At 28.3% G+C, this 27,128-nt stretch overlaps 4 protein-coding genes and 1 long non-coding RNA gene across 7 annotated transcripts; 3 read left to right on the top strand and 2 right to left on the bottom strand.

Annotated features, from left to right (window-relative positions):
- Positions 1 to 1,335: 1,335 nt before the first annotated feature.
- LOC123270964 (dnaJ homolog subfamily C member 16) lies at positions 1,336 to 25,526 on the top strand. Of its 2 annotated transcripts, XM_044737150.1 has the most exons (6): positions 1,336 to 2,120; positions 20,228 to 20,418; positions 20,736 to 21,959; positions 22,539 to 22,646; positions 22,727 to 22,873; positions 25,208 to 25,526. In XM_044737150.1, exons 1-5 carry the CDS (start codon positions 1,394 to 1,396, stop codon positions 22,850 to 22,852), a joined length of 2,376 nt encoding a protein of 791 aa, XP_044593085.1. In that variant the 5' UTR covers positions 1,336 to 1,393; the 3' UTR covers positions 22,853 to 22,873; positions 25,208 to 25,526. The 2 variants fall into 2 exon arrangements, with proteins under 2 accessions (XP_044593085.1, XP_044593084.1); XM_044737149.1 differs by lacking the exon at positions 25,208 to 25,526 and having other exon boundaries at positions 22,727 to 23,449.
- On the bottom strand, positions 2,900 to 5,084 carry LOC123270975 (zinc finger BED domain-containing protein 4-like). Of its 2 annotated transcripts, none has more exons than XM_044737172.1 (4): positions 5,046 to 5,084; positions 4,755 to 4,959; positions 4,562 to 4,673; positions 2,900 to 4,477 (listed from the first exon to the last, which is right to left on the bottom strand). In XM_044737172.1, exon 4 carries the CDS (start codon positions 4,139 to 4,141, stop codon positions 2,933 to 2,935), a length of 1,209 nt encoding a protein of 402 aa, XP_044593107.1. In that variant the 5' UTR covers positions 4,142 to 4,477; positions 4,562 to 4,673; positions 4,755 to 4,959; positions 5,046 to 5,084; the 3' UTR covers positions 2,900 to 2,932. The 2 variants fall into 2 exon arrangements, with proteins under 2 accessions (XP_044593107.1, XP_044593108.1); XM_044737173.1 differs by having other exon boundaries at positions 2,900 to 4,420.
- Positions 5,107 to 5,896, bottom strand: LOC123270991. Its single transcript, XM_044737202.1, has 4 exons — positions 5,758 to 5,896; positions 5,557 to 5,667; positions 5,378 to 5,460; positions 5,107 to 5,305 (listed from the first exon to the last, which is right to left on the bottom strand). The coding sequence occupies exons 1-4, from the start codon at positions 5,808 to 5,810 to the stop codon at positions 5,205 to 5,207; spliced, it is 348 nt and encodes a 115-aa protein (XP_044593137.1). The 5' UTR covers positions 5,811 to 5,896; the 3' UTR covers positions 5,107 to 5,204.
- On the top strand, positions 6,714 to 7,184 carry LOC123270998. The gene is made up of 3 exons (XR_006510750.1): positions 6,714 to 6,738; positions 6,846 to 6,947; positions 7,014 to 7,184. It is a non-coding gene; the product is annotated as an uncharacterized LOC123270998 (long non-coding RNA).
- On the top strand, positions 12,721 to 14,081 carry LOC123270987. Its single transcript, XM_044737195.1, has 2 exons — positions 12,721 to 13,641; positions 14,013 to 14,081. The coding sequence occupies exon 1, from the start codon at positions 12,901 to 12,903 to the stop codon at positions 13,633 to 13,635; it is 735 nt and encodes a 244-aa protein (XP_044593130.1). The 5' UTR covers positions 12,721 to 12,900; the 3' UTR covers positions 13,636 to 13,641; positions 14,013 to 14,081.
- Positions 25,527 to 27,128: the final 1,602 nt, after the last annotated feature.

Raw genomic sequence — 27,128 nt, 5'->3', positions numbered from 1 at the left:
TTGTATAAAATAATATTATTAAATGATATTTATCTCTTACATTAACAATTAAACTATTTCATAGTTTTAATAGATTATAGATTGATAGAAATAGTAATAAGCTTAATCTAATTTGCAAAATACGAATATTAATGCACTGCAATATATATAATTTATAAATAAATATATGTGAATATAATAGAAAATATTATATATTAGTGTGTGAAAATCATTTATATGTAGTAGAAATATGTGTACTTATATATGTACAAGAGCGGATATATGTATGGGAGTTATGGTGGGAGAAGAACGGAGTTTGAAGCTCTTCGGAAAAACTATGTAACGACACTTCTCACCGAGAGCTTAGATTGCTAAGATCACGTCATTGTAAACCTTAATTTTACATTTTGAAGCTTTTTAATATTTTGTCAACTTGAATAATAAATTGAAACCAACTAAATAATTTTGATCAAAATTAAATAACGTCTAAATAGAATTCTTTTATTTAAAATGATTCCTTTCCCGCGCTGAAACCGAGTATTTTAATACTCCCGGGCGAAAGAACTACAGTAAAGTTTTCAATAAATAAAAATAACATCCACTAGATGGAAGCATAACAAAGTGAACCGTTTATATCTACGTTTCTATACATATATAATCACTATTTATGATTTTGTTGATTACTGTTTATTACCATTAAACAGTATTAAAAATAGTCAGAATTTATAATATTAGTGAGTTAAAAAACTTTCAAATTAACGATTAACGACACGATAAATTACGATTTTTGTTTATTTAAAATATTTTGTAGTGCATTACTTTGATAATAGTTCAAAATGGTTTGAAAAAATAATTAGATTCATAATATAATTCACTTCTTTAATAAATGTCAAAAATTATTTGAATTATCATTAAGTAATTACAAACACTCAATAGCTTACATATTTGTAGCATAAATAATCAAATTTTAGTTAATTGTTGAATGGGCCATAATATGTTTGGAATAAATGAAGGTTAGAAGTTCAAGAAAAAAATATTCAATAGAAATATTCTATTTCTGTCCCCCTCGTTGATCCGTATGACCCCAATAGTACATAAGATAAAAAATATGATACATTTTTTAAAAAAAAATTGTGAAGTAGTGGAAAACTGTAATTTTTGGCGGCTTCGATTTTAATGTTTTTTCTTGCAAATGTAAATAAGAATGCTTAATTGTACCAATAAAAAAATAGTAAACGACAAAATTAAACTTAATTACGAAAATATAATTAAAACAACTAATACGAACTCATATGACAAAAAAATAATAGATTGGTTTTCGTGGTTGAATATTTATATAAAATTACTCTTAATATCACAAAATAATTTCGTCAAAAAAATATCATTCATTAGTAAAAAATTTAATAAAATAAATATGAAAAATATCGTATCATTTGTAAGATTACCTATATTTTATTCTATAATATTCATAGTTGTAAATATTCTATCAATCGCTAATGCATCAGAACCACTCAGAAATCCATATGAAGTATTGGGTGTAACAAGACATGTTACTAGTCAAGAAATAAGGAAAGCATATAAAAACCTTGTAAAAGAATGGCATCCTGATAAAACGGATCATCCTGCTGCTGAAAACAAATTTGTTGAAATTACTAAAGCTTACGAATTATTAGCTGATCCAGAAAGAAGGAAAAAATTTGATGATCATGGAATAACTGAAGAAAACATGTCTAGACAAAAACAATCCAGTAACTTCCATATGAATGATCCAATTGATGAACTATTTAATAGTGGAAATTTTAAATTTCATTTCCAAAGTCGAGATGTATCATTTTTTCATAAAATGAGCATTTCCTATCGCACATATGATAATACTATTGTACCAAGAAGTTATCGAACACCCTATTTAATTTTATTTTATTACGACTGGTGTTTCACTTGTATACAAATTGAACCTACCTGGCGACGATTGATTGATGAATTAGAACCTATTGGCGTTAAATTAGTTACAGCACATGCAGAACGTGAAACATCTTTTGCAAGAAAAGTTGGCGTGCATTCATTACCTTGCCTCGCTGTAACATTAGATGGCCGTTCGAGTGTTTACAAAGAGTCTTTGTTTAACGTAAACAAAATTATTGGTAAGTTTTTATTTTTATATTTGTCTTCAAGTAAAGTTCATGTATAAATCTTCAATAAATTAACTTGATTTAAGAGAATAAATCATGTTCCATGAGTATCATTTTAAAAAGTTTCATATTTACTTCTTTAATTTAAAAATAAAAATTAACTAGCTTCAAAAATAACAATATGATAATTGTGAATTTTAGTAAAAGATTTAAATACTTCTTCAATCAACGAAATTTCTTTGAAACTAATATTCAACATGATTAGTATCACACAATGATTATTACACGGTATCTCATTTTTTTTAATTCTTATAATATTTTTCATCAAGCATTTGTCATGATTTAGTTGATGAAATATCTTTGAAGAACTCTGATATTAAAGTTGCTAGATTCAAGAGAACAAATCTTGAACCAAGAATAACATTTTGAAGAAAATGACTTTCTCGAGTCCAGAGAAAAAATTCATGTACCAAGTAGGGATGTACGATATCGCAAAAAAGATCGATTTTCAAAAATCGAATTGAAGTTTTAATAAAGAATCAATTCTAGATATAATCGATAGTAAAGAAATCGATTCTTAAAAAATTGAATTGTAAAATTAACGAGGGTATATATTATTAAATTCAGATATAAATTTTTATTTTTAAATTAAAACCATTATTTAATTTAATTAATTAAATAATTACAAGTTAAACAGTAAAATAATGACAAGTTAAACAGTAAAATAATGAAAAGTTAAACAGTAAAATGATTATGTTAATTACTTATTAAATAATTATAATTTGAACAGTTAAATAATTAAATAATTATAGTTTAAATATTTTTTAATCAAGCTTCCATTCTTCAATGTTAATTGATTTCAAAAACAGTAATTGTTGTAAATGAGCAGCACTAATCCGATTTCGAATAGCGGAAGCTATTTGACCAGCAGAAGAAAACAGTCTTTCCGATGGAACAGAAGTAGCTGGTATAGATAAATATTTTATTGATAGTTTTGATAACCGAGGAGCTTCATTTTTTTTTTTGGAACCAATAGTCAATTGGATCATTTTCAATTTCAATGATACTTGATCCAAAAATTTTTTTAGATCAATGTCCCCTTTTTCAACAGTTGAGTGTTCATGTAACTCTTGGTCTTGTTTCACTAATTGACGATGATAGTTGAAAAGGTCATTATCAATACTGTTTTTATTAATTGGAGTTTTAAGTTGGTTAGTAGGTTTCGATTTTTCAGTTCCGGACAAGAGGTCATTTATTTTTTTTCGCATGGCAGAGTACGATGTTCCGGGTAGAAAAAATTTTTTTTTCATTCTTAGATCGAGGATTGCAGCAGGACCAACCAACGGGTGACTTTTAATAGATTTGAAGCGGCTACTTATAGACTGCACCAATTTTTGTTTCACTTTTTGGGTAATTTCAGTGGTTACAGGTAACTTTGATAATGTTGTGAACAAATAATGTAAATGGTATAACATTTCACTACTAGTCACATAATTTTGGCCACTTATTCTTTTTGTAACATTTTCTGCCGGTCGAAGTAGCTCTACTACTTCACGGAGTATTGTTACATCAGACGCTGATAATAAGAGATTAGCTTTATCATATTTCACAAGCGCAGTCACTATTGAATCCAACATTCTTAAAAATCTTTCAAGCATGTAAAATTTAGAATTCCACCGAGTTGGAACGTTTTGAATGAGTCTTAAAACTTCATCACTGTTTTGTACCTTTTTCAATTCAGCAGCTGCTATTGGACTTTTGAAAAAAATAACTACATTGTGAACTTTGTCAATGATTTCTTTTAGTTCTTGACATTTATCAAAGGTATCAGTCATAGCCAAATTTAGAGAATGTGCAAAACATCTTAAGCCTTTGTAAACTCCAAAAGTATCATTTACAGCTTTTACCATGTTTGCACCATTGTCAGTTACAACTGCAGTGATTTTATGTTTTGGAATATTCCACTTTACTAGTATATTTTCAAATTGTTTTGAAATATTTTTAGCTGTATGCCGATCAGTCAATTCAACCATATCTAAAGTTAAATAAAGTTTTTAACGAGTTTTCTTCTACGTAATGGACTGTACAGCCTAGGAAACTTCGCGAGGTCTTTGTCTCTGTGCAAACGTCAGCAGTCATCGAAAAAGAATCGATAGCTTCTAATTTTTTTTTTAATAGCATGGTCAGAACTTTAGCTTTTTCTTCTATCAACTCAGTTATTTTCTGTCGACTAGAAATCTGATAGTGAGGACAAATTGTCGTTAATAACATTCTTAAGCCCTGTTTCTCAGTAGCCATGTACGGTAAATCATCTTTAACAATCATAAATACTAATGTATTTGTGATTTTTTCATGTTGACTGCCGCCATCTACGTAAGGACATTACTAATTTCATTTAAAACTTGTAAATAACATTAACATCTTATAATTAAATAAAAATTCCCATTACTCACTTTTAAATGACTACATTCGATTAAAACTCACATCAATTCTTTGCTGCTCTGAATTAAATGTTTTCGATTGAGTATTTAAATCTTTTCTATTGCTGTTGATTTCAACTGCATCCTGAAAAGTTTTTTTGTCTCAATTTCAATTTCGATATAAGTAAAACAATAATATTGGAATTAAAATAATAAAAAAAATGACCTCAGAACGATCGTTTACGCTAATATCAACAACGACACTAGCGTAGCTTCCATAATGTGACCTTTTTAAATGATTTTTTAAATTAGTCGTGTTACCAGGAGCTGCAACATTTTTTGTGCATAATTTACATTCTCCTCCTTTTAGAGTTTTAATAAAAAAGCTCCAAACAGTAGATTTTTTCTTCCTCGTATTTTTAACTATTTTTCTAAAAAATTTTATAGTCATTAAGCTATTGAAAAAATTAACAAGTAATCGCTAAAAGATTTTTAAAATAATAAATATAATGAATACCCAAGATTTAAATTTTTGACCTAGGTTTGGTAGATTCCATCCCTGTTGAAAATCTCCAATAAGATCCCATCAAAAGCGACAAAAGCCACTTAGAAATCAATAAAATTTATGGGTTTCTAAGTGGCTTTTGTCGCTTTTGATAGGATCCTATTGGAAATTTTAAACAGGGATTTCAGGTCGATTTTGAGAACTTGACTTAATAACTTCTTGTACCTGAATATCATTGTTTAATAAAACGTCGTCGTTACTGCTTAACTTTTCTATAAAAATTAATTATTATTGTTAAATTATTGTTTATGTTATTGTTATTTCAGTTACTAATTACTAATTACCTTTGTCCGTTTCATTTTCTGAAGAATTATCTTTATCTTTATTTGAGTCATCTTCGGTGTCTGTAAGTCTGTCAATTGACTTACTAAAATCAAAAATAGTTATAATTAAATAATTTAGATTTTTATTAGTTATTAATGTATCTCATATCTATTTAATGAATTATAAAGAAAATACTTACAAATCCAGACCATTTTCACTCATGTCTATACGATGAACTCCATTATCAGGAGTCTCGATTCCTCCTTCCATAACCCGGTCCCACATAAAGCGACGAGCATGGTCATTATTACTAAATAATTAAGAATGTGTTAATTAAGTTATGGAATATATTAATAAAATATGTTTCTGTGACGGGTGAGTAATAAGTAACAAAACAAACCTTGTTATTGCTATATAATTTTGGAAATTAATCCCTTCTACACACCAAACCATATCTTGGTTAAATGAAAAAAAAATTTTAAATGTTCGTTCAGAAGACGGCACTGAAAGTAAAAATTAAATTAATTTAATAAAAAATAAATGTAAAATGTTTTTCCTATATTTCATAATACTGAAGTTAGCTATCAGCTGTCAATTTAAAAAATTTTTTTAACAAATTAATAACAATAAAAAAATGCTTCTAAAAATTTTCACTTATAATTTTTATTAAATTTCACATGTAGAATTTTTTAATTAAATTTTTTTTATAACAATTTAATTGCTATAAAATTCTAAAAAAATTTTTAATATCTTTCAACTTCAGTGTCATTATATTTCAAGTATTAATTAATTTATTTTTTTGCATGCACTTTTTAATTATTTAATTTATTATTTTATTATATTATTCTGTAAATTAAATATCAATTGAATTTAAATAAAATTATTTTTTTGCTCAACGGGCAGAAAGCTACAACTCGGCTTCGCCTCGGCCGACAATTACATGTGATCTGAGACATTTCTTACTTTACTTCCCTAGGTGTGTAATATACTATAATACTTACAAGCTTTAAAATACCTCATTATTAGTGAATTTATAAACAACGTTGAATCGTACAGTAACAGAACTTCTGATATTATACTTATTATTAAAAACAAAAGACAATTTCAAACTCAACGATCGCAGCGCCGTAACTACTCCCCAATGCTAATGCTATACCTATATTATCTTATTTATTTGTCGCGAGCTTACTGAGTTATTGTTCTAAAACTAAGTCTCCCAAGTCTCCCCAGAGAAAGACATTTTTTAGAATTCTGGAACAACTGTATACAATATTTCATAACCAGATTTCATTCAACGTATCCCGATTGTTAAATTTGACATTTCATTTTCTGTGGTAAAACATGGCACAGCCAGGCGAAATAAAAGTTTCTGCAGTTCCGCGTAAGTACTTCACTTTATTTAAAATAATTATTATTGTAAATCAATAAAATCTATTTGATAATTTTTCTAAAGTATAAGTTACAATTTAACAACTGTATATTGTGCAGATCAATCTGGTGAAAGAAAATATATTTTTTACTTTCAAATCGATGAAGAAGCTGCTCACAAAGTGGAAAATTTGGATTTTATAACTTACTTAAACATTGAACGTAAGTAAATATGAATTCATGTTCAGCTATTTTATTGTTATAATTCTAATTAAATTTATTATATAGATGACAATAATTACGCTTTATTGTTTATTCTCTATCTCATCGAGAGGGGGTACTATCCAGTGACATCAAAGGAGTACTCTTCAATCTACAAAAGTATAGATTGCATCGATTTTGAAATTATAAATTAATATCGCTTATCATTATAAAAATAACTAATAAAAACTAAACATTGTAATCAAAAGATTTTTATTTGAACGTGAAAAAATTTTATTCCTTAAATTATACACTAGAATAAAGTTTACATCTTAAAATCCCCGGTCACTTCGCCATTTTGTTTTCAGTCAATCAATCTTCAACTAAAAGAATCGATCTCTCGAATCGTTTTTATGAAACGAATCGATTAAAATAATCGAATTGTCTACATAAATAAATCGATTCTAGTGAAGATCGATCTTGAATCGTACATCCCTAGTACCAAGAAAATTTTTGTGAAACCAAGAATAATTTCTTGGCTCAATCATTTTTTTCTTGACTAGGATCCTAGAATCCCGATCGGGGTCATCAAGCTAAAAAAAATTTGTTAAACTGTTAACCCTGCAGGACATCCCTGAAACTTCCCGCTATGTACGAAACTCTGGAAAAATGATCTATTCCGAAGTTTCAGCTTCCGAAAGAGCTGTGTTTGGGCATTTCCTGAGATATTTTGGGAGGAAACAATTTAGTTGATTTTCATAGAATTTTTATAACAGGAGCTTTGTTTGGATATTTCCGCTGAAATTTCAAAATTTGACCGAAAGTACCTAAACAAAGATCCTGTTAAAAATTCTATGAAAATCAAATAAATCCTTTCCCCCCAAAATATCACAGAAAATGCCCAAACACAGTTCCTGTTAAAAGCGGAACTCAAAATTCCAATTTTAAAAGGTTCCTCAAGGAAATTGAATTTTGGCACACCCTAATAAAGATAGTTTATTAAAGACGTTTATCACACTGTTAAAAATTTCTATTGTAATTTTACAAGAAATGTATTGGAAGCTAATAGGCAAAACATTTTATTTAAAATTACAATCGGGTATAGTAATATTACAAAAAATATATATACCCGAGTCAAAATTAAAAAACTAATTTCAGCCTCCAAATTCTACTCGAGGATAAGGAGGCTGAAATCAGTTTTTTAGATTAACCCAAGCCTTACAGCGAAACCTTAATTTCAGCCTAAACTTGGTATTTTTTTCCGCTTTTACCAAGTTTAAATTGAAATTAGTATTACAGAACCCGAAAATGACCCTCCAAAGCCTACAATTCGATCGAAAAGAAGATCCTCATTGGTTCATATGAAATAAGTGAGAGGAAAGAAGGGAAAGGAGAAGGAAAGTTTTTTAACTTTGACTCGGGCAAGCATTAGCTTCACAAATGAAAAGAAGAAGGAGTCCCACACATCATGCGATCATTTTTTAAGTACGAAATGATAAATATCAAAGTCTAAATTTTTAATTATTATACTTTAACATTTTCGACATTCACATAGCGAATATTACTGTTTGAAATAGTATTTTCGCCACGTAAATAATAAATTCTATAGCATTTAAATGATAAATATTATAAAGTGATTATTAAAATCACAATTTTACTGCTTGAAATGATAATTTTTTTCAGTTGATCATTACTTATTATAAATCGACTAAAGTAAAAGCCCTAATTATTGACAGGGGTCTAAATATTGACACCCTTAATTATTTTTAAATATATTTAATTATCTGTAATAAGAATAACTATCATATAAATTTTCATTTAATTCTAATTAATCAAAACATTGAAAAAAATTACTGTCAGTTCAAAATATTAAATATTAATTATTAAAAAAAAAATAAGGTCAGTATCAGTTCATCAAACCAGTTTTACGAGCGTCTATTTTCTTAACAACTTTGGTTAGAAAAGCATTTTTTTAAATGCCGAGTTTAAATTAATTTCTTCATCTAATTATAATGATCTTTTTCTTTTTATAATTAACAATAAGGTAAAAGCCCCAATATATGATCAATTGATCATGTACCAGTATATGATCACTCCATGTATTTGTATATCTATACTCACAAATATAGGTATACAAATACATGGAGTGATCATATACTGGTACATGATCATATATTGGGGCTTTTACCTTATATGAGAAATTTATAAAATTAAATAATCGAAATTAATTGTATGCTTTACAATATTTTAATAATGGGTGTCAATAACTAGTTCATAATTTTTAAGTTGAATCTCATATTGACAGCCAGTCGACTGCGTTATATGACGCCTTTTTTTACTTTAACCTAAAAAATTTGCTGTAAGAGTTTGAACTCTTCTGATTCAATGAATTATTTTTAAATTAATTTTTACATTTTCAATAGTAATTAATCATTTATGGAAATTATTATTAATAAACTTTAATAATATTGATTACTTAATAATAAGTTTCGATAAATAAAAATAAGCAGATAACTCGACACATGCTCAGTATAGATGTCATTAATTGGGGCTAAGGTATGTCAATAATTAGATCAATCAGTTTTTTAACCTGTCAATAATTGGTGTATCCGGATAATCTATTTAATTATTTAAAATTAATTAGTAAATATCACTGATTATCATTTAAAAAAATAAAATTGATTAGTAAAAATATTAATTGAGACATTATTACCACAAATAAAATTCAACGATATTGACATTTGATTGCTTAAAAAAAATGAAATCATAACTTTGTCTCTTATAGTGTCAATAATTGGGGCTTTTACCTTATTATTTATTACAGCCCTAGCGGTTTTGTAAATGCCGAAAAAATGTCGCAATTATACAGTATTAATGCGGTATTTTTTCAGCATTTTTTCGGTTGTTTTGGTCAGTTTTTTTATCGAAAAATTACGGAACATTTACCGTAAAAATGCGATACATTTACGCTGAAAATGCGGCATTTTTACGGTAAAATGACTGTATTAAAACCATATTTAAAAAATGGTGTCAAATTAAATAACGCTCGGACTAGGATTCGAACCCAGAACCTCCTGAGAACATGTCGGCTACTCTACCATTTGAGCTACCCGGTCTATACCATAGTGTTTTTTTGCTTATTCTATATACATTAAGCCACACCGTCCATCTTACGATAAGCATATTTAAAATTAAATAATATAGTTATATATGTGAAACAATATAACTTTTCGATTTTAGAAAATTTGCAATTTTCTAAGTGAGAAATTAAAAATTGAAATTAAAATTAGAATATATTTACTTAATATATGTATTATTTTATATTAATTATCGCTAAATACCTAATTAAAAAATAATATCCGAACAAAAACAGTTTCACTGTAAAAAAATCGCGCCAAGTCCACGTTCATAAGACTATTAAGAAAAAAAAAATTTTTTTTTTTCTTTACAAAAAGATATAAAATAGAAAAATTAAAAAATCCAAGTAACCGATATGATTGTATATGATTTTCGGAAATTAAAAAAAATTTTGTTGTAAATTTATAAATTAAAAAAAAAATTTTGGAACGTATTTAGTGTGCGTGGTTGCAAAATATTTTACTTTTAATGAAATTCGTAAAATCTATTTACTAGAACTTTAAAAAAATTGAAATACACAATGACGCACACCAAGTACGTTCCAAAATTTTTTTCTTAATTTTTAAATTTACAACAAAATTTTTTTTAATTTCCGAAAATCATATACAATCATATCGGTTACTTGGATTTTTTAATTTTTCTATTTTATATCTTTTTGTAAAGAAATAAAAAAAATTTTTTTTTCTTAATAGTCTTATGAACGTGGACTTGGCGCGATTTTTTTACAGTGAAACTGTTTTTGTTCGGATTTCAGTATTTTTTGTAATTATAATAAAAATTTGCAATTGGTACTAACTTAAATCTCAAGTTGGCTGCATTTTTTATAGCAAACTATCCCCTTGAAGCTACAGTTTATGTAAAAATAATTGCAGCGCACCCTGGCGGGTGTAGATGCAAGCTGTGAAATTTATTTTTTTAACTGTAGCTTCCCATCTATTGGAGGATTACCATGCATTCTCGAATTACTTAGTCTGTGGCATGTCACTTTTTACATCGAAAAAAAGTCAGGATCGAAATTTTTGAGCTTGCTATAGTTTGTGCTGATAAAATTTAATAATTTCAAGTAAATTAATGGTTATAATTGAATATAATTAATTGATATCAGTAAAATAAAGTATGAATTACTGTTATAATATAAAATTTAGGAACAAGAAGTACCGTCGAATTAAATAAAATTTTGCAACCTCGAAATACCGTTCTGCTTACAGTAAACACACTCGGTAGTCTGGCGCTCCGTTTACAACGGATTTGAACGGAACTTGGCGCCAGATTCTACCGAATCTGTGGATTCTAAGGTAAAAACCCCAATAGATGATCACGTACCAGTATATGATCACTCCATATATATTCACAAATATAGGTATACAAATACATGGAGTGATCATATACTGGTACATGATCATATATTGGGGCTTTTACCTTACATATTTTTTATTCAAAAACAGTATTTGTTTTTGCAAAGTAGCGATGGAGAATAAAAAGCAAAATTTGAAATTTTTCATTTTATTCATTTCTAACATAGAAGTGAACTAAAAATAAAACTAAATCTTTAATAATTGTCCATTATGTCAGAAAATATTCGGCAAAATTACTGTATTATTACGGTAATTATTTGGAATTTTTTGGGTAAAATTTGGGCATTAATGCGGTAATTGTATAGTATATTTTTGGTAACTGTACAGCATAAGTGCAGTATATATACTGGATAACTACAGTATAAAAACTGGCCAAAACAACTATAGTTTAACCGCATTATTACCGAATTATAACGGTAAATATACGGCATGAGCATAAATGCCGAAAAATTACGGTATTTTTACGGCATTATCAAAACCGCGAGGGAGTTTACTTTTTTCCGTGTAAAAAAAAAAAAAAAAAAAAGAGTATTGCTGCTAACATATAATATTTTAACCAAATTTTTAAACTTTAGTTTTTCTCATTCAAAGTCAAAGTAAAACTTTGAAAATTTTATTGAGAGCATAAAGTTAAAAAATTTTAAGTCCAAAACTGGGCTTATGTAATGTTTTCAACTGTAAACTGGCGAAATTCTATGTTCCATGAAATCGTAAAATTAACCTACTTATGCTCTTAGTAGGCTGAAGTACCGCAAAAAAAAAAAAAGTGTTCAAAGCGATCCTAGATTTTGGAGGATGAAAATATTATTCTAAAATACTAATTTTGGCCTCCATACCCTATTTTGAGTACATTGAGGGTCAAAATAGTATTTCACATTCAGCGGTAGGCACATCATCAAAAGAAAGTAGGCTTTTGAGGCTCGAATTAGTGTTTTAATTTTGACTCGGGTATAGCTCTGTGAGGTTACTAATTTTACAAAACGGTTTTGTAATTTTATAAATATTTTTAGATTAGCTAAATTTGTAAAATTACAATACTTTTCTTGAATTTAACTTGAATTGAAATAATAAAAAAGTAAGATTTGATTTAATATTTGTTGTCATTTTATTTTTATGAAGCGCTGACTAGATTTTGCATCTCACGTAGACTTAATTTTTACAACTCTGATGATATAAAGTGAAAATAATATTTACCTTAAGGGGGTATTCTAGTCTAGAATTTTGAAAAAAATGAAAAAATTTTTTTTTCATAATTCGATAGTTTAGATATTCAAAAATATCTCCCTGAAAGGATTTTTCAAAATTCAAATTATTTTCAAAGTTACAGCCGTTTTAGTGTCGTGGCAACTAGACCGGGTTGAGCGGACGACTGCAACAATAGACTACGGGCTGTCCGGGCTACCTGAGTATGAATAGCTTTCTTTCTTTCTTGTCATATACTTTTAGTTTACTATATCAATAGTTTACTATATCAAAAACGTATGGGATCGCGTCTCCGGAAGGCAAAAAAAGAAAATAGTGGAATTGGTGGTAAGGGTGCTGGTAAATTGACTGATAAAGTAATCACTCAGTTGTCTGCGTACTACAGATTAGCTATCCGTCTACATCCTGAATCCGTTGAAGATATGAAACGAGAAATATGGGCCACGTACTTGCATAAAATTTCAACTGATAAGAAGCCTCAGCACATGAATTGCCCTTCTGGACCAGACAGCTGGTGCAAGTGGCAGAAAGCAGCGGCCGAAGGAACTGAGGATGACTTTCACCATGAAAATCCACCTCTAACTGATAAGGTTTTAAAAGTTATGAAACCTATTTACGAATGCTTATCAGATGATTCTTTATTAGAACGTTGCTTGGGCAGCGAAACTCAAAATAACAACGAGTCACTTAACTCTTTAATATGGACATTTGCACCCAAACATATCCATGCCGGGTCCCAGACAATTGAGATTGCTAATTGTTTAGCAGTTTGCATTTTCAATGAAGGCTTTTATCCTATTTTACAAATAATGAGTCTAATGGGAATAAAAATAGGTCTGGAATCCCATGAGTTTGCTGTTAGGCGCAACGCAGTAAGGATTGAACGGTCTGAGGTTCGAGCTTCAGATGCTTCAAAAGAGGAAAGAACTGCTCGTTATATAGAAAGAAATGCTGAAAACAGTCAAAATGAAGTAGAGAAAGGCCCAATGTATGAAGCTGGGATGGCTGATTAAGAGAATGTAAGTTATGCGTACTATTTTATCAGTTACGCTGCCTGAAACTGAACGTTAAACTTTAAACGCGTTTTTCTCGAAACTACTTTTTTCGATACGGTGATGCAGATATTTTAGGTTCTAATCAGCCGATTTACTTGAAATTTAGCATGAATATTCTTCAATTATCTCGCTTTCGCACTAACCAATAAAAATTGAAAATTTCAAATTTGTAATATTTTTAAAAAATTGGAGGAAGTTGAAAAATGAGTAAAAATATCGACTTCTATTTTTAAACAGCTGCCATTTTGTGAAAAAAAATTTTTTTTTAAGTTTTTTTGGTTTGTGCGACAATGACATTTGTACTGATCAATAATTTGGCATTATTTTTTTTTCAGATGGATACAAAGGGAGAAATCCTTTTCACGAGGACACGGCCTTTTTTTTTTCTCTACTTCAAGGACTTATATCTTTTTGAAAATTTATTTTTTTTTTTTTGAAATGTATTTTTTTGTATTCTTGAAATATCAATAAACAAATGATAAAAAATTGTATAGTAAAAATATTAATTGCTTTTTTTACATTAATTGCCAAAAAACGCTCGAAATTCAGACCTCTAGACTAGAATACCCCCTTAACTAAGAATCGAACGTAAGCCGCGCGCTTGCCAGACCGATACCTAACGCCCTACGCCGTACGACCGATAGGTGGTTCAACATCTTATCCTTTAAATTAAAATACATGAAAGTCTTGAAGTTGGTCAAAGGTCGAAACTCGCAAAAAACAGGCCACGATTCATTATTGGTTAAAATTTAGGCGCGCGCGTAGCGCGCTATTCAAATTTCTAGTTATTCTTATAAGCTAATTTTATGCGGTGATTGAGCTTTACGGCTTATCATTTATTATTTGTGTTATTTGATACTGTTTATTGATGGAAAATAACTAACTTTTACATTATTTATAATTGATTGAATATTATAAAAATAAAAGTCTAACATGTACTCATTCAAATATATTGATTTTGAAATTATGGTTTGAGCGTAATATTAAAATTTATAAAAGACTAGCTGACCCGGCAAACGTTGTTTTGCCATATAAATAATTTCCTAATAATTTCTAGTGTAGACAAAAAATAGCTTACTTATTGTAAGTATGTATGTATGTTAGAATGTGTATATTGTATGTATGTAAGAATGTGGTATATGCGTGAAATAAGCATGGAGCGCTGTGAACGATGAGGGAATATAAAAATAACAAAAGGCAAACATTATTTTTAAGTTATTATAATTTATTCCTTAAAATTATATATCATTAATTAAACAATTATTGATTATCGCTTTGTAATTGGTGCATATGTGATTTGAATATTTTCAACAACTCGTTGTGCTCGTTCAAAAGAGCATCTAGCTCGCTGACGATGCGCCTGGCATAAAGTGAATCAAGGTTATTATAATGACTACGTGCATTCACGCGATTGGCAAGTGCGCTTCCGGAATCCTCGCCGCCCATAAAGTAGATTTGTAAGAATTTATTTGGTTCGTTTGGCATTGGCAGCAGTGAGCCCATTTTATGATAAACTTGGCCTCTGATTTTGAATGTAGAATTGAATTGTTGACCATTTGCATTAGTATTTCGAACTATTTCTGTTGCTCCGAACGATGTCATTTGAAAGTATGAATTGAATCTTCGAATTGACTTCAGGAACACGTTAGAATCTGGATCCGTGCCGATAAGTAAGCCGTTCAATGGTTCAGGTGGTGTTTCAATTTCAGGTAGTTGCACTTTTCCTGACGCGCAACACATCCCAGCTGGCTCATTTTTGAATTTCAGAGCATGACAATGCGGACATTCCTTGTCCATAGCACCAATTACCACTTTTGAATGAGCATAATATTCAATATCGGGCTCATACTGGAATGCTAGACGCAGGAATGAATCAGATATAAATGCTCGATGTACCTGTTGTCGTTGTTGGTCATTTGTTCTTCGTCTATTGACTGTGAAACGGCGTGATTGTCGTTGTTCTAATCTTCTGACTTCATTGCGTTCAGCTCGTGTATCTTCTGGCTCTTCTTGATGCAATTGCGCCATTCTGACACGTGCATCAGTATTTTGTTGCTGGATTTGTTCTTCTGTTCTTTCGGATCTGCTATTTCGCAAGTTTCGAGCTTTACTTGTACTGCGGCTCAAATCAGCCCCTTTGCGTTTTCTTGGCATTGCTCACTGTACAAAACATACATAAATAGAATTAATGAAATTATTTAATGATGAAAAATGTTAAAAGTATAATTAGGGCCAGGATTTTTGCCGCAGTTTTGAAATGATTAGTTTTAATTTATGAAATTATAACAAAAATATAAGTTTTATGGAAAAATTTTTCAAACAAAAGTAAAAAATTAAATTTTATGAAAACATTGTCTCTTATAATTTTTTCATACAACCAATATTTCCATTGACATTTCAAAATAAAGATTCATAATGATTGATTTTTTGGAAACTATGAAAATCTTAATTGTTCAATTACATTTTTTTAATAAAATTAAATTAAAATTACATTTTTATAAGATCAACAACATTTTCGATATAAATAAAAAAAAGTATACTTACAACACAAAATCCGTTGTTATTGGAAGCTCGTGTCACGTGTTGAGTACTTTTGAGGTTATAAAATCTTTTGATTAACTAATCGTGCAAAATACACTCAAAATTGATAATTTAATTATTATTGATAAAATAGGAATGATTAAAAGTTAATATGAGAGTTAAACTGAGATAGCAAAATAATAATTGTCAACGTTACTACGACACTTGATGCATAAACAATAATGATGGCCGACAACTGTGTAGGGAGTGAGAAAGAAAGGAGACCGGCTTCGTTCTCATCCCTACTCCGTGCTGTTTACTGGGTCAGAAGTGACACCTGTAGACATCTGGCGGGGATAACTAATTAAATGACGATTGATCAGTTTTCGACCGGAGAGGAAAAATGATTAAATTACTAAAATGGCTATTAAAAAATAAGGGTTGATCGTAGAAGGGTGAAAATTGAGGATTGTATGTATTTTTGTATGTTGTATCATAAAAAAATAGAAATTAAAAATTTTGTCTAAAAAAAAAATTTAGGGGTGGACTACCCCTAACATTTAGGGGGATGAAAAATAGATGTTGGCCGATTCTCATAGATACCGGATAAGCACAAAAAATTTCATCAAAATCGGTCAAGCCGTTTCGGAGGAGTATGGCAACGAAAACTGTGACACGAGAATTTTATATATTAGATAAATGATGCCTCGAATTTATTATTACAAATAAAGAACCATAGACTAAAAATTAGTAAAAATAAATATGAAGGACATTGTTGTTTTTTGATACATCAGTCTCATTTTTGTAAAACTGAAAAGTATTGTTTTTAAAATTGGAAAACAGTGAAGTAAAATTACAATTCGTGTAATATAATTAAAATTGTCTGGTAACATAACATTGCACTGTGTAATTTTACAATGAAAATTGTAAAAATAAAAAAAAGCTTTTTAAATTTTTTATGAGATTATTGTAATATAAATTACAATATTTTTTTGTGATTTTACATACAATTATGCCGAATCAGATCACAAATAATGTTTGCAAAATTAAAAAGCTTTTTCTTAAAAATTGACAAACGGTTCTGTAATATTACAATGCGTGTTAAGTTTATACATGAAATTTGTAAAATTACAATACAGCCTAGTAGATTTCCTGGCAGGTATTGGAAAATTACATGAATTGTATTTTATTTCGCATTGCTATACACTGATTTGTAATTTTACTTATTATTTGTTTTGTAATATGATTGTAATTTTACAAAAATTTTTAACAGTGTAGAACATTTGAGAAAATTTTAAATCATGATAAATTATCTTAGATTATTATAAAAATTTCAGATAAACTTAAAATATTCTAGATAATTTTAGAGTATTAAAGATAATTTTCGAACGTTCTACAATATTTTGAAAAAATCTGAAACAATTTGATCAGCTTCTCATCATTATCGTCGATTAAAAAATTTAGAAGCTTCGTAAAAAAAATTTTGGCAAAGATATTTTGAGCGAATCTTGACACAAGAGTTAGCTTATATTTCGATGACAATTCTTGGTTTATTAGAAATGATATTTCAATTTATGAGCCTGTACTTCAATACATCTTTCATACATTATACTATTTGCTCTCTAAAAATTGTTATGATTTATAACATTCTGCTTTATATGGGTCATTCCACCAAATAAGAACATTTTTACGGGGCGACCCTCGCGGATTATGTTTAAATTTTATGGAGGTGTTCTCTATAATAAGAAATAAATTCCCTACAAGTTTCAGCCCTTAATATGCAGCGGTTCTGGAGTTATGATTTTTTGAAATTTTGAAAAAAAAATTTTTTTAACTTTTTTATTAATTTTTCTGATGAGGAAAACTTTTTTATTAAAATCCACAAAAAATCTTATCTTGTCGGAAAAATTCTCAGCTTTTGAATGAAAATATCCATTTTATCATAAACACATCAGAAGACCCTTTGAAATCCAATTAAAGAGAAAAAATTGATTTTTCTCGGTGTGCGGTGCAAGGTACATGCAATTTTACTTTTTTTTCTGAAAGATCAGAGTTTTTTACACAAAATATATGGTTTTCACGATGTGCATATTTTTTGTTCAATCACAATTAAATTAAACATTATATCGTCTAAGCGTTATACGATTATTCGGGATAGTAAAATAATTTTCTGTTAAATATTTAAAATTTCAAACTGCTCGTTAAAAAATTGAGTTTATACAATGCAGATGGCGCTCACAACTACGATTCCATTTTCTTATTTAGGAGTTGGCTATATTGGTTTACACCAACGCCTTGTACCTAATTTTAAAAAAAAAAAAAAAAAAAATTTCTTATTTAGGATGTAATTTTCCAAAATTTGCGAGAAATACTGATTGGATTATGGAAACTTAATCAATTTATAAAAATTTATTGAATAAATTGATTTGTAATAATCCAACGGAATCGTGCTTCTTCAGAAGTTGTAATAGATGTCCAAACAATGAAGAAATCATTAATTACTTTCATCCATCGTTTAAAAAATTTGATGTAAATGAAATCGAATTTAAAATGTGGACATCAACCGATCGATGTACCATTGTAAACGTTATTTCGGATTCCGATGACTTTATTGATACCTTAGCAACGCAACTTGAGAAACTTTTAAAACATGACTTTATAGTAAAAATACAAAGTCGGTTTTTCCCTAATGCGAAATTAAATTTGAAGAGTGGTGAATTATTGGTAGTTTTTAACTTGGTAGAAAATTGCGTTTGTTGTGCAGGAAGCTGCTCAAGGCTATCATTGGAATAATGACCAAGCTACTATATTTCAAATGGTGGTTTACTCAAACGAAAATGATACTATTAAGCATTTAGGCTTAGTTGGTATCTCAGATTGCCTTAAACATGACACAGTTTTGATTTATTTATTTCAAGAACAATTGATTTCTTTTTTAAGAGAAAAATTTACTGTTATTGAAAGGATTTTTTACTTCTCAGATGGAGCACCTCAGCAATTTAAAAATAAAAAAACATTTACTAATTTATGTTAATATTATGCTGACTTTAGAATCATCGTTGAGTGGCATTTTTTTGCGACTGCCCATGACAAAGGACCATGCGATGGGCTTGCAAGTCCAGTAAAACGACATGCTGCTAGAGCTTCATTACAAATGGAAAATAAAAAACATATACTGGCACCACAAGATTTGAATTCCTGGGCAATCAAGAATTTTACAGGCGTTGATTTTACTTTCATAACGAATGATGATTATTTAGACAAAAAAAAATGTGTTAGACGTACGATATTCTTTATCAAAAACGGTAAAGGGTACACAGACATTGCACACTTTTACCGATAAATGATAAAATTGGATATGCTCTTATTAAAACTGTATCAACATCTGAAAAAAGTTCAAAAATAAAAGTATTTTAATTTAATTATAAAGATTTTACGTTTAATTTAATTGCGATTGAACAAAAAATATGCACATCGTGAAAACTATATATTTTGTGTAAAAAACTCTGATTTTTCAGAAAAAAAAAGTCAAATTGGATGTTCCTTGCACCGCACACCGAGAAAAATCAATTTTTCCACTTTAATTGGATTTCAAAGGGTCTTCTGATGTGTTTATAATAAAATGGATATTTTCATTCAAAATCTGAGCATTTTTCCCACAAGATAAGATTTTTCGTGGATTTTAATAAAAAAGCTTTCTTCTTCAGAAAAATTAATAAAAAAGTTAAAAAAAATTTTTTTTCAAAATTTCAAAAAATCATAACTCCAGAACCGCTGCATGTTAAGGGCTGAAACTTGTAGGGAATTTATTTCTTATTATAGAGAACACCTCCATAAATTTTAAACATAATCTGCGAGGGTCGCCCCGTAAAAATGTTCTTATTTGGTGGAATGACCCATATATAAATATTTTTAAAAATTTCTATTTTTTAATCATTCAATAATTGAAATGAGTTTAGATCATAATTAATATCCAAGAAGATAAAGATCTTCAATTAAGTAAATGACTAGAAATTAAAAAATTTTTCAGAATTCGTACGGAGTAAATTTCCTTACAAGTTGATCCAAAACATTAATGAGAATAATATTGATCAATTCTTGTCTGGATGGGTAGACAATAGAATACGAGCCCTGATATTCGAAAAACTTGAATTACCAAGGTTAAGATATCTACTTGTGGCGTTTCATCATCGTGAGCGCGTCGCCTTTGGATATGTTCAAGTAAGCAATTTATTAATAAATAAAAAAACAAAAATTTATTCGATATTTTTATCGAATTTCTATTTATTTTTAGATTGATTTAATTGAATTCTATTTGAATGTAAATAAAAGCATTTCTACATGAATTAATTTGTACTTTTTTCAATTCTATAATTTTGATCAAAAGCTTAGATTATATTATTATACTAGTAGTTTTAGAAATTGGATATCAATCTATAAATATTTTACGATTTAATTAGATAAAAGCAATGTTTTAATTTATCAATCTATTCATATTCACCGTCAAATTATTAACTTTTTATTGTTTTTGTTTTTAGATGGGTAAACCTGAGACTGAAGCAATAGTAACAAAATATAAAATTCCCAAAGATTTAAATACTTTATTGTTATTTAATGAAAATTCTGAAAAGCCAATGGCTTCAGTTAGTATGAAAGATATATCGAGCGAAACAATGCATAATGTAATCACAAATAATAATTTCTTAACTTTACCACGACTTTCAAATCAAGCAATGTTAGATTCAGTATGCCCACCCGAATGGTTAAAACCTCAAAAACGGTTATGTGCTATTTTGGTATCACAAAATAGTGCAGTTCATGATTTGGCAAGGCATAAATTCCGTCAAGCGGCAATAGAATCACCTTACAGTACTGAACGCGTAAGATACACCTATATATTTAAAGAATCACAGCCAGAATTTGTGGCAGCACTAAGTGCAAGTGAAGGAAGCCCAATGGAGCCCTTGTTACATATTGTAATAATCTGGCGTCGTGATGTCAATAATTTAAAATATGAGTGGCTCAAAACAAGATGGATTGAACCTACTCAAGACGAGAATAAATGGAATGAATCTAGACAAAGTTTAGAACAAACTATACAACGGCTATTACGCACTACTGAAGCATTACCTTATGCAGCAAAAATTGAAGAATTAGCTGATGAGCATGCTCAAGGGACTATAGATAGAATTATTGGCAAAGCATTATTGGCGGTTGATTATATATCTGATAATATATCAAAAAATCAAATTCTTCTCCTTATATCTGTTATAACAACGTTTATATTGATTGGAGCTGTTACTTACGGATTATCATATTTAATGAAACTAGAAGAAATAAGTATACAAGGAAAGAAAGGTGGTTATGAAAATAACTCTAGATCCACGCAAGTAACTTCGCCATTACGATTGCATGAATTACGTGCTGAAAAATATAATGGGCTTGTACGGTTATTAAAGCCTGGATGTCGAACTATAATATTGTTAATTGACCACCAAAGTAAATTAAAATTAATACCAATATTTCACAAAATCATTTGGCCTTACAGAAAAAACAAGACATTATTGTTTAGTTATATGAATATGGAACGAGGATTAAATTGGTATAAAAAATTGTTATCACTCAGTTTGCCTGAATTGATAGAGTTGAATATAAATCCTAAGAATTGCGTTGGTACCGTTTTAGCGTTGAACGGACACCGTAAATATTTTTGCATTTATCATGCTAAACATCCAGAATGTAATAAAGATAAAGAGTTTAAGGTAATCAACATCAATAGAAATATTTTCAAAATTACTAATAATAATAATTTAACATAAGCTGTATCAATCAAATATTTGCTATCATTTAATTAGCGAAATAATGGCCCCGTTTAAGTTCACTAAGTTCTTAGTTTAGCATTTCTTAGAAGATCTTGTAACCAAAAACTGAAAGTGACTATACTCTCTCTGAAAAATATCTATAAGAAAATAATGTAAGGTATCCTAATCTAAGTTCAGTCCTCTCGAGTACTTAGTAAACTTGAACGGGGTCAATGCTAATCAGATATTGTCATATGCTTATAAGATAGTTGGATTTAATTTACTATTTCATAGGAAATCAAATCAAAATTTATCGCTAATTCAGTTATAGTTATTGATATTCCTGAAAAAATAAATTAATATTTAGTGCTTCTGCAAACAAAAATAACACTATAAACACAAAAAGTTTGTCATTTAAATCTAACTATCTACTCAAACTCATTAAATTAACTACTTCCCAATCATCGTGTACATAGAACATGGTAGCACTTACAAATGCTAATTAGTGTCACAATACTAATTGTAATAAATTCTGCCTAGCGTATGGAACGGATCACTAAACAAATGAGTCACCGGTCTGAAGATGCAGAAGCTGGAGCATTTATAGGCTTCGACAATTCAAGTGATTCAGAAATGTCTCAGGATGAAGTATAATGATATATAACTTTCATAACATAAATAATATTAAGTATTAATACCTTTAATCTCATAAAATTGATTTGTTTCAGATTAAGAATGATGTTATAAAACAAGATAAGCTTTTAGAAGGCTTACCTAATTGGCTTGATAGATTATTTGAAGGCACAACGCAACGCTATCATGTTAATTATTGGCCAGATTTCACTGCCAAGTAGAAAATACATAATTAACTCTTGGTATGTAATAACTTTTACAATAATGAAAATAAATTAGGTATCTTGATTCTAGTCAGTTAAGTGCTGTTAGATGTTGGACGGAAGAGTTAGTATATTTATTATTTATGAAATAATTTTATCAATAAATCTGTAACCTAAGTTCACCTTAAAGCCATAACATACTCATGAAAATGATAAGGTGTATAAATATTATCTATCGTTATGCATATAACAGTTGCTCCATGTCAAAACCTAGTAACTGGTAATTTTTTCGATTTTTTATTAAGAAATAAAAATACCAAAAAATTTAACCATTACATTGATAAATACAATTAAACTTCAATTAAATTTCGTAGTAAAACTATTGAGATTAAGTCGAATTTTATGGGATAAAATGTATCCATATAATAGTTTATAAGGAAATAAGCATAAAATTTTGTACTAAAAAGTATATAAAGTGTAAGTACAATGCAAAAAAATCGAATTTAAAAATTTGTTTATTACTGAGTTATGAAATGGAGTAGCAGATGAGTTAAATGTAACTCGATTGAATATTTTTAAGAATCATAAAACCATGAATAAAAAATACTCAAAATATTTCAAATTTACTTTTCGTTAATATATCAAAAATAATTGATCCAGTTTTATAAATCATTCAATGCTTAGCAAGTTCAATTAAATTTAATTGAAGTAAAGACAATAGTATATTACACTATTAGGGCAGAAATCTCAAACTTCTGCCCGTGTAGTGTATACTATTTTTCTTTATAGCCGGTCGAAAGTACGTAAAATATTTAATGTACTGCATCGAAAAAAAAAACGAGTGCTGCTGGTCGGGGGCAGGCATCAAATAAAAAAAAATTAATGTAAAATCAAATAAAAAATAATTAACAAACATTTTTTTTGAAAAATTTTTAGATTAAATAAAACTGAAATTTCTTGAATTCAACAAACATAATAAAGATTATTCTCGGTTAAAAATAAAAAAAAAAAAAAACGAGCATATTATCTGAAAATTAACAATAATTAATAAAAATCAAATTAAATAGTTGTTACTGCGTACATTTTTCTAAATAATTCATTAATTAAATAAAGTTGATCCATTTTACACACGTCACTGTCAAACTGAATCTTAGTACAATACAACCTGGTTATAAGTTACATCGGATGATCTACTCACTCTTACGGCAGTTATGTCTTTATCTATATCTCCATTTATACATGGTTATATTTCTTTATTTCTTCTACTTCATGAAATATTTTATTTAAGTTGTATTGTACCATCAATCGTAAATGATCAGCTTAAACAAAACATAGTTAGTAACAAATGACTAATGTCAGTCGCGGTAACGAAAGCATTTTATGCTCCCGCTGTTATAGAGAGCGAATGTGTAGCTTTACCAATGCACGAATCTTTAACTTTCTGCATCGAAATAGGTGCAAAAGATGCGTACTTTCGACCGAGGTATAAAGAAAAAAAAATTACATATTACTCTATTAGAAATTTGGTAAATAAAAAATTTCATTTTTTTTAACTCATTAGTTTATTATCTTACAATGGAAATAAACAATTAACTCTATTCAGCATGTGAAAAAGTCATTTTTGAACTATTTATTATTTTAAGATTATGCCGGTAAATTTTTATCAAATAGTTCTGAAAGTAAATTTATCAACTAAGTGTAGACTTTTAAAACTATAGACTGATTTTTCTCAAATATATTTAAGTTATATTATGATATTTTTTTTTGTTTATTATTAAAATTTAAAAATTATATAATCTTTCGTTCATCGCGCTATGAAAGAATCCCCGCCAAATATTCTGGTCAATATGGACACTTTTTTAGAATTTTAGATTGTTTTCACCAAAAACTACGGTTGAGTTATTATTAATGACTACGTTTATTTAAACTTACACCTTCTTTCACTGAGATTTTTAATGAAAATTGACTGATAATAATAATTATTTTCGAAATTTGTGATAACTACAATAATTGTAAAGACATTAGATAAAAACTGAGTCCATTTTTGAGTAAATAGTTGATAACTTTTGTAACTTTCTAGAAAACAACTTAAAACTCGAAAAATTTTTAAATGTCTTTCCGAGTGGGATGTCCTAATCGCAATTTTTGGTGAAACAGAAGTGAAATTCTTAACAGGTGTACATATTAACTAGACTCAAATACTTCCCAGCTTGTCGAGGAGTTATTATAATGCGAGTAAAAATCTTAAAACGGCGCAAATGCCGAAGAATTAACAATTATCGGTGTATTTGTCTATTTCTTATATTAATGAGTTTGAAATAACGTTGATTTACTACCATATTGTATTTAAGTAAAAACGATAACATTTTACAGTTATATCATACTACTAAGTGGCAATCAGGTAACTTTTTGAATATTTCTAATCTTAATTATTATATAATCAATACATTTCGGCCATATATATAAAAATATGTTGCCTATTTTGAGAAGTTCTTATTGAAACTACAAAATATCTTAAAGCAATTGCCACATTTATAAATTCAAAAAAAAGATAAAAGTACATTATCTATATCCGAAAAACTTGATGAACCTGTGCATCCATTACATTACATATTCGTGAAAATGTAAAATCGAAAATAAAGAAATGTATAAATTCTCAAATTGTTTAATAAAAAAAAAAAAAAAAACATTCATCAAAATAAAGAAAACTTTTTTGTTTTACTAAAATAATCATTGTTGATGAACAAACTAATCTATCTTACTAATCTTACAAACTAATTTATATTAAATTTGATTAATGCATTCGTTTGAAAAAACATGTGTCTAAAATTTTATTTCAATTAATTTAAAACTTTATCCTTTCAACACTCGCTATAAGATTTTTTTTACACTAACACTAAATTAGTTTTAGTTTTGAAATTATTAACATAATAGCCAAACCTTCGTGGTTTTGATTTTGCTGCGAAAACTACTAATACTACAACAGAAATATCAAGTAAACTAAAATAAAATTTAGTGCCGCTCAAAGTTATATAAAACTAATGAACTTTCATTGGGTTTTATACAATTTTATAGAAAAGTTGATTATTTTCGAGATAAATCTGATTAAACATTTTAAAATTCGAAGATTGTGTGAGAAGATTTCATATTTAAAATACACGTAAACTTTGATTTTTTTTATTTTTATAGCTTAGATACAACTTTTGCTATCGTATTGGTCTGAAATGAAATTTACTCAGAATTAAACGTTTTTGAGTGCTGACTGTAAGGAAGCTTGTTTAATATGTATGCATGCAAACGATTATACGAGAGGATAAACTTGATTTTATTCAAACATTTTTATTTCTAACTTTTCGCTATGAAAAAAGGGCTACTATTGAGGGCTCAAATTTTAAGGGAATTACTTATGACAAATTTCCAATAAAATTTTGGTTAGAATTGAAAAAAAATTAACATTCCCAGTAATTATTTCATTAAATACTGCGAAATTGTCGAATGTAATTATAATTTTTCGAATTTTAAGATATTTAATCAGATTTATCTAGAAAACAATCAACCCCTGGCAGATTCGTGGTCACGATAAAATGATCGTGAAACGACGGTGAATGTACCGTGAAATCACAGTGTCGACAAATGATCGTCGAATGACCGTCACTTGACTACCGAACGGCCATCGTTTGACAGTGAACGACGAGTATCATTGTGAAAGTTTTTCACTCTTACTTTATGATTTTTATTCTGTATAGTTATCATACTTCACTCTTGGAAAAACCAAATTTTTACTTGACTTCTCCAATTTTTTATCTGAATAAAAATCTTAGATCATCGATCGATCGTCTGTCATTTAACAGTCATTTGAAAACATATAAATTGTCAAAAAACCGTAACTCGGTGGTGGATGCACAGTAGTCTGTAAGTGAAACGAGCGTATAATGTCGGTAAGTCAGGAACAAGTGTTGTATTTTTTTCATAGTCTTAAATGAAAAACCATAATAATTTTTGTTTATGAAAAATATAATAATATTGTTTTTTTTTTTCAATCGTTTGATATTTTATTCAACAATTAATTAATTAATAAATTATAATTTATTTTCAACTTAACTTGAAATATTTTCTGCACGTCTAATATTTTCACCGTAATTCCAAAATTAGAATCCATTATTAAAGATTTGAGTTTTTTTATTTTTTTTAGAGACGAAAACTTTAATTTCAAAATTACGGAAAAATGGTTTGTTATCAAGAAAAATTATTATGAGATATTTTTTTTTAACAATTTCTTTTTCAGATCTTTTTT

Source organism: Cotesia glomerata, linkage group LG8 (genome assembly GCF_020080835.1).
Source record: "Cotesia glomerata isolate CgM1 linkage group LG8, MPM_Cglom_v2.3, whole genome shotgun sequence".
Taxonomy (NCBI): Eukaryota; Metazoa; Arthropoda; class Insecta; order Hymenoptera; family Braconidae; genus Cotesia; species Cotesia glomerata.
Note: the sequence above shows the minus strand (reverse complement) of the source record. Positions and strands in the feature narration are given on the sequence as shown.

What these genes read in the sequence shown, in the direction of transcription:
- LOC123270964 (XM_044737150.1), top strand. Translation starts at nt 1,394, where the DNA reads ATGAAAAATATCGTATCATTTGTAAGATTACCTATATTTTATTCTATA. An exon ending in ATAAAGATAAAGAGTTTAAG is followed by an intron (nt 21,960 to 22,538) that starts GTAATCAACATC and finishes AATTCTGCCTAG; the next exon opens with CGTATGGAACGGATCACTAA. An exon ending in CAGAAATGTCTCAGGATGAA is followed by an intron (nt 22,647 to 22,726) that starts GTATAATGATAT and finishes GATTTGTTTCAG; the next exon opens with ATTAAGAATGATGTTATAAA.
- LOC123270987 (XM_044737195.1), top strand. Translation starts at nt 12,901, where the DNA reads ATGGGATCGCGTCTCCGGAAGGCAAAAAAAGAAAATAGTGGAATTGGT.
- LOC123270991 (XM_044737202.1), bottom strand. Translation starts at nt 5,810, where the DNA reads ATGGTTTGGTGTGTAGAAGGGATTAATTTCCAAAATTATATAGCAATA. An exon ending in AGTGAAAATGGTCTGGATTT is followed by an intron (nt 5,461 to 5,556) that starts GTAAGTATTTTC and finishes TTTTGATTTTAG; the next exon opens with TAAGTCAATTGACAGACTTA. An exon ending in AGAAAATGAAACGGACAAAG is followed by an intron (nt 5,306 to 5,377) that starts GTAATTAGTAAT and finishes TAATTTTTATAG; the next exon opens with AAAAGTTAAGCAGTAACGAC.
- LOC123270975 (XM_044737172.1), bottom strand. Translation starts at nt 4,141, where the DNA reads ATGGTTGAATTGACTGATCGGCATACAGCTAAAAATATTTCAAAACAA.